At 42.4% G+C, this 14,956-nt stretch overlaps 1 protein-coding gene across 5 annotated transcripts in view; it reads right to left on the reverse strand.

Moving 5' to 3' along the window:
* bicd1a (bicaudal D homolog 1a) overlaps nucleotides 1-14,956 on the reverse strand; it is a 53,094-nt gene that overhangs the window by 19,835 nt on the left and 18,303 nt on the right. For all 5 annotated transcript variants that reach the window (XM_061036679.1, XM_061036680.1, XM_061036682.1 and 2 more), the window contains exon 2: nucleotides 2,747-2,959. In XM_061036679.1, the coding sequence (XP_060892662.1) occupies nucleotides 2,747-2,959 (213 nt within the window). The remainder of the gene's footprint in view (nucleotides 1-2,746; nucleotides 2,960-14,956) is intronic.

Consider the following 14,956-nt stretch of genomic DNA (forward strand, 5'->3'; position numbering starts at 1 on the left):
CATTTTAAGAGCAAACCTAATTAGCATGTGTCAGATTATACAACAACACATTGTTGGATGCTCCATTGTTGTAAACAATGACCTTCCCTTGCAACATGTTGTCTAATTATATATTTGCGTCAATGCGGGGGGAATTACACTGAGCCGGGTATGAAGTGCAAAGGATTAGAAGCCAATTATCATTCAGCGAGGCTCCATAGCAGCCGAGCAGGTCAGGGGCTTCAGTGGTCGGGGTCAGGGACAGTGTGGCTCATGAAGCTGGCAGCAAGCCCGCCACGGGACAGACCTCAGTCCACGATCCAGAGTTCACGGCACAGACCGGGACTGTGACGGCTTTATTGGATTCATGACACAAAGAAAATATGGCACAAGCCCAGAGAGCTTGTGTTCATTCATCATTGCCACCACTGTTGCTGTGGTAACAAGGAATACAAACACAGGATGGAAAACATGATACAGTTTTTAAATTAGTAAAGTATGCATACATACACCATGACTTTTTTTTGGACACTTCCTTCAGTATGTTTGTATAAAAAGAAGCTTCACTGTGATTTTCTCTGATTTTTTTATGACCTCAAGTTCTGATTTACAACTCTAAACATCTTAAACTAACTTTGTGTTGCACTAATAAACATTTCCCTTCTGGTTCCCCCTTAATAAATGTTAATGATGTTTGTGGAAGTTTGCTTGAAACTTGCACAAACCTTTTGATTTGACACGATTTGTGACAAATGAAGCCCCCTGTGAGGATTCAACACCTGCTTCTGACGATGAAAGACGACTTCAGCTCATTAACGAGGATCACACATTCAAATGAGGACTTCAAGAAAGCTGAAAGTAATTGAATGTATAAATTACTGAATAGCGGAGATCAGGATGCACATCGAATGCATGACTTTAAATCTTAGGATTCTAAAATGAAAACACAGATTTAATTTGTTGTGATGTGACATTACTCTTCGTTCCCTCTCTGATGAATGGAGAAATTGGCAGTGTGTGTGTGTGTGTGTGTGTTTAGCGCTGTGTCTCCCTCTGTTCCTACACATGTGCCGAGCTCAGGGCATTTTACTTAGTCCCCAGCTTAACACCGGATTTGCCCCCCACAATGGGGTCGTGGCCGCGGTGTCTGACCCCCGCTCGAACTCCTGCGCTGACCGACACACTGGCTGCCGACACGTATGAATGCATGAAAAACCCGCTCTGCATGTTAGCTCATGCAAATGGTTTTCTCTGGCAGATTTGACCTCTTTCTGTTCGTCACTGTGACCCTTTTTATTTTATCATGCACACTGAGCTCGTGTAGGTTAATGTAGACAGGATACAAGGCCAGCCAGGACGTGGAAAAGTCTACGTGCAATTAAATAATTACTATATTAAAAGTCTTTAGAAAAGTAGGAAATCCAGACCTAAAGTTTAAAAGTTTGCAGCAGATTTTTTTTAATTTATTGGAAGACACAAAATGTTTTCAGTGACCAAACTTTTCAATGTCACTCAAAGAAAACTCTTTTGCTACGACGAGTATTTTGCATCAATTTAGCTAATTTCTTTTAGCTTATTTATTCAATTCAATTTTTATTTAGCGGTTGGATTGAGCGGCCAATGTGCAGAGACTACAGTCCTCGTGGCTGTACCGGTTCAAGTCCGAGCCTCAACATTTGCTGCATGTCTCCCCAACAACTCTACTTCTAAAATTTCACACTATGGTTAGCAACAGTTTCAATACTTCAATAACTTTTGATACTTTGTGTTTTGTAACAATACAATCTCTGTCCCTTTAATAATCGATAGCATTTAAAAGCACCAAAGCTTAAAGTAAGAATGTGCGACCTTAAGCACCAGCATGAAACCAAAACAAACTGCTGTTTGGCCACACCTCCTCCATACTGAAGCCCCCGCTCTCCTCCAGAGACACACCTCCAACCCCTCTCCACTCGAGTGCACAAGATGGAGACCATAATTAAGCACCATTAAGCGCAAGCAGCGGGCAAACTTCTTTTGTCCAAACTGAAATTGCCTGTGGCCTGTAAGGTTGTTTTTTTGTGTTAGCATGCTAATGTTAGAGCTCTTTGGTTAGCTCATAGCTTCATATTGCACATAAAGTGACACCGAATGACCGTGATCTAAAAACACTAACGTGACAAATAAGCAGTGAGTATGTTCTTCCTCTTTTATCTAGTCATTGACTAAAGTATTATCTCTGTACTGATTTATTTGCAAGGCCGTCCCTTCTATGTAAGAATGATGTAAACACGGCTCCGACAACAACACAGCCAGCGGGACCCGAGCTTCTCACTCATTGTAGACACTCAGGACTCAGAAAGATTTCTGCTATATTAATGTGTAAAATGTTGCACCTTCTTCCTTTAAAAAAAGAAGCTACAGATATGTCAATTTCTTAATCCAAAAGAGAGAGAGCACGGTTTAAATTGCACAAATACATTGACAAAGTTTTGTTACTGAAACGACGGCATTGTATTTCTGCAGTTTAGACAGTGAACAACAGTGCTCCTGCAATTTTTGGTGATTCAAAACAAGAAGTTAACAAGTATTGGGTGCGTAAGACTTCACTTTTTGTTGCCATGGTAGCAAAAATTGTGTCAATATCATTTGAGTATGACAATTATTGTATCAAAGTTTAAAATGCTGGTGTCATGACAACCATACTCTTTACTGTCGAATCAATAAAGTATAAAATTGTTGACTCCTGTTTGCAGAAGAAGTGATGTATAACTGTTGAAGTGCTCACCTCTTTCAGCTCCTGCACGAGTGCGTTAAGCCTCTCGTTCTCAGACTGGGCGTTGGACGCCACAGAGCGACTCAGCGTCACCTCCGTCTGCAGCTCCAGCAGACGGTCCATGTAGTACGCCTCCTTACAGGCCGACTCCTGCAGCAACGTCTCCTCATTGGTCTCCCCGTCCTCTGCCACCTTACGCTGGTTGGTGTAAGCCTGGCCAAACGCCTGAGGAGGAAGAAAACGGAGAGCTGGTCAGAGGAAAAACATGCAAAAAAAAGAGGACTCAAACAACCAACAACCATCTTTTGCCATGTCAGAACTGAACTGACACATATCCAAATCCTGTCATATAACATCAACTAATCCATGTGAGGGATTTTGTGCCCACTGGCATGTAAAGTACAGCTAGTGCATCTTTCAGAGTCAAGGCCACCAGGCGCTCTCCTGCAGAACTCGTGACCACGGGGCAGCCCAGACCGCAAACCTGCTGCAGGGCCCCCGTCCCTTAAGGATACCTGCACTCTGTCTATGTGGGATGATGTTTCACTGTGATCAATAGACACACTGTTCCCATTTTCCTGACACAGGTTTTCACAGCACGGAGAGCTGACTTGTCATGACAAAGGAGCCGAGGCTTGATTGAGAAAATCAAAGCACGCATCAACAGCAAAACAGGTTCACCGCTGTTAACCTCCTGCACCAAACACACATACTAACAAATGCTCCAGTGCTCACAGTCACAAGGACACTCTGGTCGTCAGCTTTTTAGATACTTCTGTTACCCAGGTTTTAAAACGAAACAATCCCTGTTATTTGAATTTTATTGATACTATCCAAAAGTGCTAAAGCTAAAAGGTTTGTAGGAGAGGAAAGAATCCATCAAAAATTGAAAGCAAATTCCTGCACACCATCTAAAATGAACATAACATTGGCAGTGTTTCTGTACAGATATGTTGCCAACGTATTTGTACAATTAAATAAGACAGTGTGAATGAGTTTGCCTGCAATTCTTTAAAACTGAAACACTAAAAGTGTAACGACCAAAAAAACACTGGAGATTCACAAGCACGACAGTACACTTAGCCTGAAGGTCAAGAAAAACTAAATTTACTTGAGAAAAATAGATAAGCAAGAATAGCAGAAAAATCCCACAAAATGGGGAAGTAACACAGTAGGAAATAATGCTGGTACGCTTGACTGACGAAGAAACTGACTAAATGCTAAAGTGAGTGAGAGACAATGAGACGTAGCTGGAGACAATCACACAGGCGAGAAACACACGAGGACAGGAAGTGAAGGATCTGAAACGATAGGAGACGTAAGTAATGCAAACATAAAACAAGAAAGACTGGAGGAAAACAATTAAAACATAACTTAAGATGCAGAGCTGGACATGACATCAAGTGTCATCCATTCATCCATCCATTATGTATACCGCTTTTTTCCCTTCGGGGTCGCGGGATGCTGGAGTAAATCCCAGCTGTCATTTGATGAGAGGCGGGGTTACACCCTGGACTGTTACATAAAGTGTCTTATGGAAGTTAAAAATTCTAGTGTCATCACAACACTGGAATATGATTAGTTCATGTTGGGCTATACAGTGATGACTTATCATTCATAAGACATGACTTGACTGCTTTGTTCTCCACACAATGTTTGTGTGTGTGTGTGTGTGTGTGTGTGTGTGTGTGTGTGTGTGTGTGTGTGTGTGTGTGTGTGTGTGCAGCAGCTCCCTGAGTGGTTCAATAAATACCCTGAACCTTACCTACACGTTCCTCACAGTTTCTGCATAAGAAGTGAGTTTGTTTACTGCACTCGCCTCTTTGAGGGACCATAAATCAATGCTGCTACCTCTGAAAGTACTTCCTGGTTTTACATGACCACATGAAACTGTGAACACAGCATGTGTAGTTATTAGAGTCCTGCACAGGGTCACTCTCTACAAATCGACAATGCAGCCTAAATCATAAGGGAGTCATATATTGTTGACAACGAGAGTATCAATAATTCACATCCCGATCCCACCACAACATCATAAGATCCTCGAGATGAATCATTCATAAGCTATAAGCATCTGTTAGATGGAGGAGACAGAAACGGCAGTGTGTATCACTCACTTCTTACCACTGTGGAAGTCATTTTTCAGTTTTCTATTTACTCTTGATTCATGAGCAAGGAGTGAATGAAGCAGCACACATCCTAACATAAGTCAGAGTCACTTTATTACAGCCAGAAATCTACTTTAGAGCAGATCTAGGAATGTATGAGGCAGCAGGACAAAGACAGACAGGGATATTCGAAGATAAAAGTTGTCATTCAAACCCTGGTATTGTTGTTTTAAGGTCACATACTGTGAAAAATCCACTTCACCATGTTGTTCTAACACTAATATGTGTCTCTAGTCTGTCTACAAACCCCCCAATGATGAGAAAAGTCCATCCTCTCCATCTTTTGCCTGCTCCACTTTTCAGAAAATGTGTGCTCAAACAGGCCGTTTGGAGATTTTCCCTTCATGACATCATAAAGGGCAGTAACCCCTCCCCCAGGTGGGTGACACTCCCACAGCTAGGTGTTTGTTAAACAAACAACCGTAAACAATAGGACATGGGACAGAGACATCGAAGTCCTTCCAGAGAGGGGCGTGGTCAGACACAGCTCATTTACATTTAAAGGTACAGACACAGAAACAGCCTGTTCTGAGCAGGGCTGAAATAGAGGGGTTTATAGACATGATCAAATACAGGATCAGAGTGGATTTACAACAAGAAACTTCACACATGTTTTAGGGAGCTCTGAGACTTATTTAAACTGGTTGAAGAGGAGGAGGATATGTCACCTTTAATAAATTAGATTTCAAGTTTACTAGGGGATAGTGAGTTAAAGACACTTCACAATACAATTTAAAATCTATACAAATACGGACAATTTCAATCGACTTGACAAAAATATGTATTGCAATGTTCTTGTTTTAACCAGCAGAGGGTGCTATTGTGTCTTGTTTTAAAGCAGGAGTGAAGATAACGGGAAAAAAAATGTAAAAAAAACTGATGAACATCACAATAAACCCCATAAAATTATGCGGCAAGTAAAGTACGACACACTGCAAAGCTGGAGACACCTAAAACAAATTGATAACAAAAGGTGGGAAGCAAATTTGAAACTCATCATCCATCAATTATCTATACCTGTCTTTTCCTGTTCGGGGCTGGAGTCGATCCCAGCTGTCATTGGGTGAGAGGCGGGGTTACACTCTGGACTGATCTCCAGCCAATCACAGGGCTGACATATAGAGACAGACAATCAGCCACACTCACATTCACACCTACAGGCAATTTAGAGTCAGCAGTTAACCTAACGAGCATGTCTTTAGACCGTGGGAGGAAGCCGGAGTACCCGGAGAGAACCCACACATGCACGGGGAGAACATGCAAACTCCGCACAGAGAGGCTCCTGTCAGACGGGGATTCAAACCAGAAACCTCCTCGCTGTGAGACAACAGCGCTAACCACTGCACCACCCTGCAGCCCTAAGTTTGAAACCCAGCTCGCCTAAATAAGTGCAAGAGCCACAGAAATCACTACATGCATTAATGTTTAAGGATAGGCTGAGGAGTGACCAGAGCCGGGGACGGGATCATTAATTATCGCCCTATTTTATTTTTTTTTTACGTTTTTTTGGGGGGCTTTTTGTGACTTTATTTGAGAGATAGGATAGTGGATAGGGTCTGAAATCGGGGAGAGAGGAGTGGGGAACAACATGCAGGAAAAGAGCCACAGGTCGGATTTGAACCTGGGCCGTCTGCTTGAAAGAATACAGCTTCCATACATGGGGCGCGCACATTAACCACTGCAACCCTTTTTATACATTTTTTTAATGTGGAAAAATTTAGAAAATTTAGAAAATCCACAATAACACCTGTGAAGCAAATATTGTGATACGTATATTATGAGTTTAATGCATCGCTACATCCCTACAACTTACAAAAAGTGAGGTTTGAGCATCCCCTCGTCAGCTTTACTGACCCCCTCCTCAGGTCACATCTGTTCTGCTCTCCAGCCCGCAGAGCTTCACTGAATCCTGCTTGAACAAAACTTCCACTCATTGAAAACACAGTCCTGACATAATAACTGCAGTGAAACAATCAAAATGTCTGTAAATCAGGTAATAAAGGCTGTACAGAGTTAAAAAGATGATTCCCCGGTTGACGTTTTTTATTCAAATTCAAAAATCTGTTTGTTTAGCCTGCGCATAACAAACGTAACAGTTAGCATATGAAAAAGAGAACTTCACTATTCAACCATAAAAAATGTCCTCAAGGACTCCCACTCATGCATACACACTGTGGAATAATTCCTCGTCATGTTCCCTCTCTCACCACGTCTCTTTTATCTCTTGCACTCTTTATTTCGCTCGCCCTCGTGCCCTCTCTCTCTCTCTCTCTGGGGAGGCACAGTCTGATTGTAGTGAATCATTAAGAGGGAAGGCCTCAGGAACAAAACAGCTGATTAATTCTGAGCACAGTGTGACTGAATGAGCTCGCATTCTCTCTTCAGATGAGGGGCTGTCGGTGTCCGAGCGGACCTCCCTGCAACAGCTGAGGCTGAGAAAATCTGCTGGATTTTTTTTTTAAAACTTTTTTTGGGGACCTTTTTGGCTTTATTGGACAGGACAGCTGGAGAGAGACGGGAAATGTTTGGAGGAGAGAGAGGGGGATGACATGCAGCTAAGGGACGAGGTCGGATTGGCCTCCATGCATGGGGCAAACTACATAACCACTAGGCTATCAGGCGCCTCCAATATGCTGGATTTTTTTTTTTTTTTTTTTAATTGACGGACAAGGCAAAGAAATAAGCGAAAACTAATTCTACTCTTTATGTTGTCTTTTAGGTCGCACGGTGGAACAGTGGTCAGCGCTGTTGTCTCACAGCGAGGAGGTTCCTGGTTTGAATCCCCGTCTGTCAGGAGCCTCTCTGTGTGGAGTTTACATGTTCTCTCCGTGTATGTGTGGGTTTTCTCCGGGCACTCCGGCTTCCTCCCACAGTCCAAAGACATGCTGGTTAGGTTAACTGGTGACTCTAAATTACCCTAGGTGTGAATGTGAATGTGGCTGGTTGTCTGTTTCTATATGTCCTCCCTGTGATTGGCTGGAGACCAGTCCAGGGTGTAACCCCGCTTCTCGCCCAATGACAGCTGGGATCATCTCCAGCCCCCCGTGACCCCAAAACGGGAAAGCGGTATAGATAATGGATGGATGTTTTCTTTTAAAATCCCCCCTTCCTTTTACTCTCTGATTCAAACCTTTGTAATTTCTGCATTTTTGACAGTGTGCAGGACTTTGTCTTCTTTTTCTGCTGATTAAAAAACTAGAAAACTATCGATGTGGTATCCAAACAGAGATGATTATTGTTTGAGTTTTACTTGAATCATATCAAAGTTTAAAATTCTTTCATCTCTGTATGTCTTGTGTTTGTATGCTGTATAAATGAAGCTTCAGCGTAGCATAAAGATTTGCAAACATGGCTGTGTCTAAACATGAAATATTTCCAACACAACACAACAGAAAACAGAACTGTGTGAGCACAATTATTACTCGTCTTGGAGCAACGACTCCCTGAACTAAAGTCACATTTTGTCAGGAAAGAACCGAAGAATTCAGGAAGTCCTTAAAACCACAACAAGACTTTTACAATTTGTGTTTTTGTACAGATTTTAAAAAGATAGAGAGGTGGACAGTCAGCATACTTTGTTGAAGATGATTTGGTTGCTATCTGACCGAGCTGGGCTTCAGGTGTCCCTCTGTTTTCTTTTGATGCTAAGCTATGCTAACTGGCTGTTGTAACAGACTTTCTCCCAGGTACAAAATGTATCCTCTTATTAAATGTAGGAGGAAAAAAAAGTATTCTTTAAGAAGGTAACTTTAATGTTTGAGCATAAGGAAATATTTGACCTAATCTAGGTACACGGTGACCAGTCTGCAGCTGTTTTTATTCCTTTAAAGACACATTTCAGTCTGATAAACTTGCACCACATAAAGGAATGAGCTCACAGTAACAGACAGACTGTCCCAGATACAAGTTGTGATTCAAGAAGAACTCATCCGCGGCGGATCAGCTGACCTCGGAGCCGTAACGAGAGGCAGACGGTTTCATAATGAGCCTCCTTCGTGGGCTGAGCTGTTCCTCGAAAATCAGACCTCTCTCCATCTGCCTACTGCTCCTCCTCTCAAAGGACATCAGAGCGACCACGCAGAGAGTGAAAGTTCAACATGTACACACAAAGGACAGCACAGCGTGACCGACCCTCCTGATGCTGCGGCACCACAGCTTCTGCTGGGCTAAAAATAACACCGTGACAGCGATGCATTTTTCAGGCTCATTAGGTGAACGTCACTGACCACTCCGCATGCTGTATCATTACAGTGATAGAGTTTTAGTTCCCCTGTATCTGTGTCCTATTTTGCAAACATAAAACTGTTCTTCAGGCCAAATAACTGTAGAGTATCAATGTGCAGGATTAAACTTTAATACATCTCCTCAGGATGATGGAGTCTCTGATCGGCAGCCTGCTCAGTTCTGTGTGCTAAAAAACCTGATAATGCATTCAACCTTGAGGCTACTCGGCCTTCTGTGGCTCAGCGGATAAAGTCCAGACAATAGAGTCCCCCTCTATAGATATTCATCCCCGAGGCCACGGAGAGAGGAGCAGGCAGAGGGAACAAACCCAGCGCTGCACCAGTGTGAGAGGAGGAGGAGCGAGTGCAACCCTGAAATCCTTCCCTGTCTGCTACAGTTCCTAATGAGGAGTCAGGGGAGAACCTGTGTGTGTGTGTGTGTGTGTGTGTGTGTGTGTGTGTGTGTGTGTGTGTGTGTGTGTGTGTGTGTGTGTGTGTGTGTGAGTAAATATATACAGCAGGAGTCTAATTTGACACCCTGGAGGTTAGGAGAAAAGTGAACTTTTTCTTCAACAGCAATTAATCTCCACCAAATGTTCGGGCTTAAATTGATTCACCAGGTCGAGGCAGCAGCATTAAAGTAAATCAAACAAGTTTAAATGTATTTAAAGAGTAATCTAAAGATAGTACGAAATCTAGGAATGTTTAAGGTGAGAGAGAAAACTCTTCACTCTGCAACCCAGTCACAAAACTTGTTACCTGTTTCTTAAAGTGTGTCTTGAAATGGGGAAAAGGAGTTTCACTCTCCTGCAGGATGATCTGTGTCTGAGGGAGATGGTCGCTTTAAATATTTTAAAAAGTAGATTGAAGGTGTTGGAGGAAGATTTTTCAGGTTATAGATGCTTTGACTAATGACTTTTCTGCTCTGTAACTCAAGACATGTTGATGCGTGTTTGTAATTACTCTGTGTTGTATGTTTGTAACTTGTTTATTGTGCTGCTGCCCCTCTCTGCCAAAAAAAAGAAAAAACAATATCAGATATTTTGATAACGTTTATTTTATAAGTCAAGCCAATCAAAAAGGGAATTCTTATAACCTTCATTGCCAAACACATGCCCCCATATCCTCCTGCACTAACAGGGCCAAAAATATCTCATAAACATCCAATCAGGACTGAGTAATAAATATAAATATACATGTGTGCACATACAGTATGTACAGTACACATACTCAACTACACATATTAATATATGTATATACCTCACAATGGAACTGAAGGTACATTTTGGTGTTTAAAGGCGGAGTCAGTAGAAATGTTTATTGCAGTTTGTAAACCCAACATTCTCCTCGCCCCCAGAAGCTCTCACTCCCTGCAGGACGTAGTGTGTGCGTTTACTGCTTGTACCTACACTGGAAGCTAAAGCACGTTAGCACAAGCTAAACGCCGGTGTTTCACCTGCCTGTCCAACAGGAAGCAGACCAACTCCACGTCCACGGGTAAAGACAACACAAGGTTCACCCTCGTTTTTAGAACGAGCTTTATCCACTCTGCATTTTGCCTCACTATTTTCTCTTCTTTGCCGCTATGTCCACGTCTGTCATAAACCCTAATTTGAATCACGTCCAATGGCAGCCTGAGCACTGTCTTTGGCTGGAGGAAACACACCAGCTCCGACCAGAAACGTCCCGAGTCAACCAGAACAAACCAGAACAGTAAAATCCAGTCAGAGGACAGAGTCTCTGCAGACACAGTCACCACCTCACATGTACGGAGGCCTAGAAGGGACAATGGAGCAGCTTTACTTTAGGAGAAGTCTGTATTTTATTTTGAAGGAATAAGGTGACTTCCTCTACCTTTAACACAGAATGGGACCCACACACAAAGCAGCCGACGATGGACACTGCCAGAGCATGTGGGGGGACTGTTAAATCAAAAGCGATTAGGATTCACATCTGAGGACTTTAATGACATTATTATTTTATACAATAATAATGATGCTGACACTCAGGGCCTTCTTAATTAATGCTAAGATGCTGCACAGTCAGAATTAATTGAATAACGTCACAAAGATTAAATGAAATAACATTAGGGATGAATATTGAACATGTGGACATTCATTTTTCATGTGGGTATAAGCGCACATCTCGTACTACTCCATATATATATATATATATATATATAAAAAATGATTTAAATATCAAGCACACATCCTGCTGGAGTCTAATCTCTGTCTGCTACTACGATATTTGGATAAGTTATGGGAAATCAGAAATCAGGGTATTATAACTCATAAGAAGATTTTACACAGAAAGGGACACACGCGCTGTTGTTTCCTGTCCAGATGGTCAGCCAGCTGAACGCACGAGGGGTTTCAGAACCACGGAGAGAGACAAGCGGGACTGCTGCTGCACGGACAGGCGGATGGATAGTAGAGATAGATATGTGTCTGTGTGTATTTAGGTCATTCATTTTGTTGTTCTCTTGCCTTGTGATCAGATTTAAACGACGCAAACTTTCCAATAAATCCATAAATGAACAAAACGAGAGCTCGGCTTCACAGAGGAGCAGCGTCGAGAGCATGACGGATCACAGAGACGTTAAAGTCAGGAAAGGCAACGATCTGTGTCAAACTTTAGTCACAACAAGACGCAACCAACACATCATCAAGTCCATGTCACAGCATCCTGAGGGAGTGAACAAAACACAAGATGTAGTCCTGACCCACTCTCTTCTTCTATTAAAGAACATGCTTGACGGAGCAGACCATTACGCTCTGATGTCATGGGAGGGATTATGGTTCAGTACCTTTTTCCTTGTATTTAGTGAACTTGGTGAACTTGACGGCTATATAAATTCCCTTTGTCTCTGTGTGTGTTCGGTCTAAAGGATCTGAGACGTTGACATGATGAAGGGGAATGGATCCTAGAGGTGACAGAAAGTGGATGCAAGCTGCCGTGAAACACCAACGTCTGTCTGAAGATTTTGTGAGGTTCTATAAATTAGGTTTGTAAACTTGGTTTTCTTTGTCGGGATCCAACAATGGGTCCTAAATTTGCTAACATTTTTATTTGTTATTCACATAGTTTTTTAATCCCAATTAAATTTAGGTTTTACACCCAGTTATTGTGACCTGTGGGCATGTGTTAATGGAGAAATGTCAGAGTAGGGCTGCTACACGGGGATCACGCCAGAGCTGTTGGGCGTGCCAAGGGCATCTTGGCAGAACTCTGGAAGTGAAATGATGTCAGGATGCAGATTTGTAAAAAGTAAAAAATGCAACCTTTGTCGCGTTTGTCCTCAAGAGAAGAAGAAAACTGTTTAAAAAAATGTTTGTTGGATCATTTATTTATGATGCATTCCAGGAAGTCAGGAAATCTAAACGCTGATTGGCTCTCACTACAGAATTAAGCAGATTTGTCATTGAAGATGAAATGATCTAAAACAGATTGTTAGCTGCGCTTTTATGCAGATATCGGTTTAAAGAGATAAATAAATCATCAGATTATCGTTGTTTGCAGCTGGTTTGTCATAAGCCCAGATAATGTTACGCCTGTATTTCTCAGTCTACATGAACCGTTTCTCCTGCATACACCAAATGCTGCTGATACCTAATTGGTCAATACTGCTCAGACTACAAACGTACTCTATACTACAACAGTTCCCATGGTGAAAATCCAGAGCCCTGAGTACAGACACTACGTTTTTGTTGAGTCTGTAAACGGAGATTACACTCCCAGATCCGGAGGCTTATCGTTGTCACATAAAGGCTTTGGAGGTTGACTTATTTTAAACTGCTTTAAAACATGTTAAACCATGTTTGTCTATTAAATTGTCCTTAAAACACTGATGAACACTCAAGGCTTTCTTTCAAACTATAGCGAGCTCGATGTAAGGATCACATATTATGCAAAACATATTTCACCATGTCTTTCTAACTCTAATATGTGTCTCTAGTCTGTCTACAAACCCCCCAATGATGAGAAAAGTCCATCCTCTCCTTCTTCTGCCTGTTCCACTTTTCAGAAAATGTGTGCTCAAACAGGCCGTTTGGAGATTTTCCCTTCATGACATCACAAAGGGCAGTAACCCCTCCCCCAGGTGGGTGACACTCCCACTGCTAGGTGTTTGTTCTGCCCTCTGAGTCTGCCTTCTCACCGTAAACAATAGGACATGGAGCGAGAAAGCCCGAGCCACCCAAGCCCTTCCAGAGAGGGGGCGTGGTCAGACACCGCTCATTTACATATTTAAAGGTACAGACACAGAAACAGTCTGTTCTGAGCAGGGCTGAAATAGAGGGGTTTATAGACATGATCAAATACAGGATCAGAGTGGATTTAGAACAAGAAACTTCACACACATGTTTTGGGGAGCTCTGAGACTTGTTGAAAAGGTAATTCATATGTAACCTTTAACCCAGCTGTTTGAGCAGAGTGGGTGTCACAGTAAATGTGAAAAGTTAGACTCGCTTTGACACCACCAGAGAAAAGGGTTAAAAGAAGTTTGAACGTTTCTTTTCTGTGTCTTTACCTAAAAGAAACTCTGATGTATTTAAAGCACATCAACATAATGAGTCACTGTGAGGTAGCCTTTATGGGAAACGTTGCCCTGGCTGACTTCGTCCTCTAAACAAGGACACCGAAATGTCCCCATGTGCCTCTGAGCCACAGGGAAAAGCGCCAAGTCAAGAGATCTGTCATCTATAAAAAAAAAACACACAGGCACATTTGCACGGGTGAGGGGAAGCGGGGTAATCACAGCCCTGCAAGGGTGGAGGTCAGACACACGAACAAAATTAACAATGAAACTGACTAAAATACCCTGATTAAAAATACAGGTACAGGCCCTGTGTGTGTGTGTGTGTGTGTGTGTGTGTGTGTGTGTGTGTGTGTGTGTCCTCAGTCCTCCACTGAATCAACAGGGGCACCATTATAAAACTGAGTGCACAGGGTTGCTCTACTGCACCATTTATATCCTTTATTTTCATTTTCCCCAGCTGGTGGGAAGCTCTTCTATTCATGAATCACTGTCCACATAAACGCCGAGCTAACCTGCTGGTAGCGCTCTATAGATAGCTAAGGAGGCTAAATGTGAATTGCCCTGCTTTCCGCTCATCTTTACTGAAAGGCTGATTAGTGCAGTGAAGCCTGTTATCCCTCTGATAGCATTATGCTATTATGTCGACACCAGAGGAAGAATCTATAATGCAGGATAAAAGCCTTAATGTGCCTCATGGAGGAAAATCCCTGCTAGTTACAACAAATCCACAATAGTGTTGCATCTGTCGCTTTCTCACAAACACAATGTGTGTGCGACTGGCCTGACCGCGGACACACAGGCTGTGTGTAGTCAAACTGATGCGGCCTTTTAAAGTGATTCAATTTGGCTGCGAGTCTGCTCGTGATAAGAAAGATGCTTGGATTACTTCCCAGAATGCCGTTCACTTCAGTGTGCTCAGGCTGAATGGACATTGAACGGGGAGACAGAGAGACAGCTGGGCTCGGGGTTTCTTATGCAAGATCCCAAATGAGTCTTTATGTCCTTTAGTTTCACCTCAAAGCCAGTTTTAGATTCTTCTCTCCTCCTAACTCTCCCTCAACAACATCATTTAAGCAAAATGTTCGATACTTTTCGATACCATTTGTTTTACAGGATGAATGTGTAACATGTTACAGATAAATACATCAGATATCAAGTCTATCCTGTGTAAATGTGTCTCTGAGTCATGACTGTCTACAATGAGTGAAAAGCTCAAGTCCCGCTGGCTGTGTTGTTGTCAGAGCTGTGTTTACATGGACGGGACGGTCGGCTCCTCCCCTTGTGTATAAAAGTT

Source organism: Labrus mixtus, chromosome 4 (genome assembly GCF_963584025.1).
Source record: "Labrus mixtus chromosome 4, fLabMix1.1, whole genome shotgun sequence".
Lineage (NCBI taxonomy): Eukaryota > Metazoa > Chordata > Actinopteri > Labriformes > Labridae > Labrus > Labrus mixtus.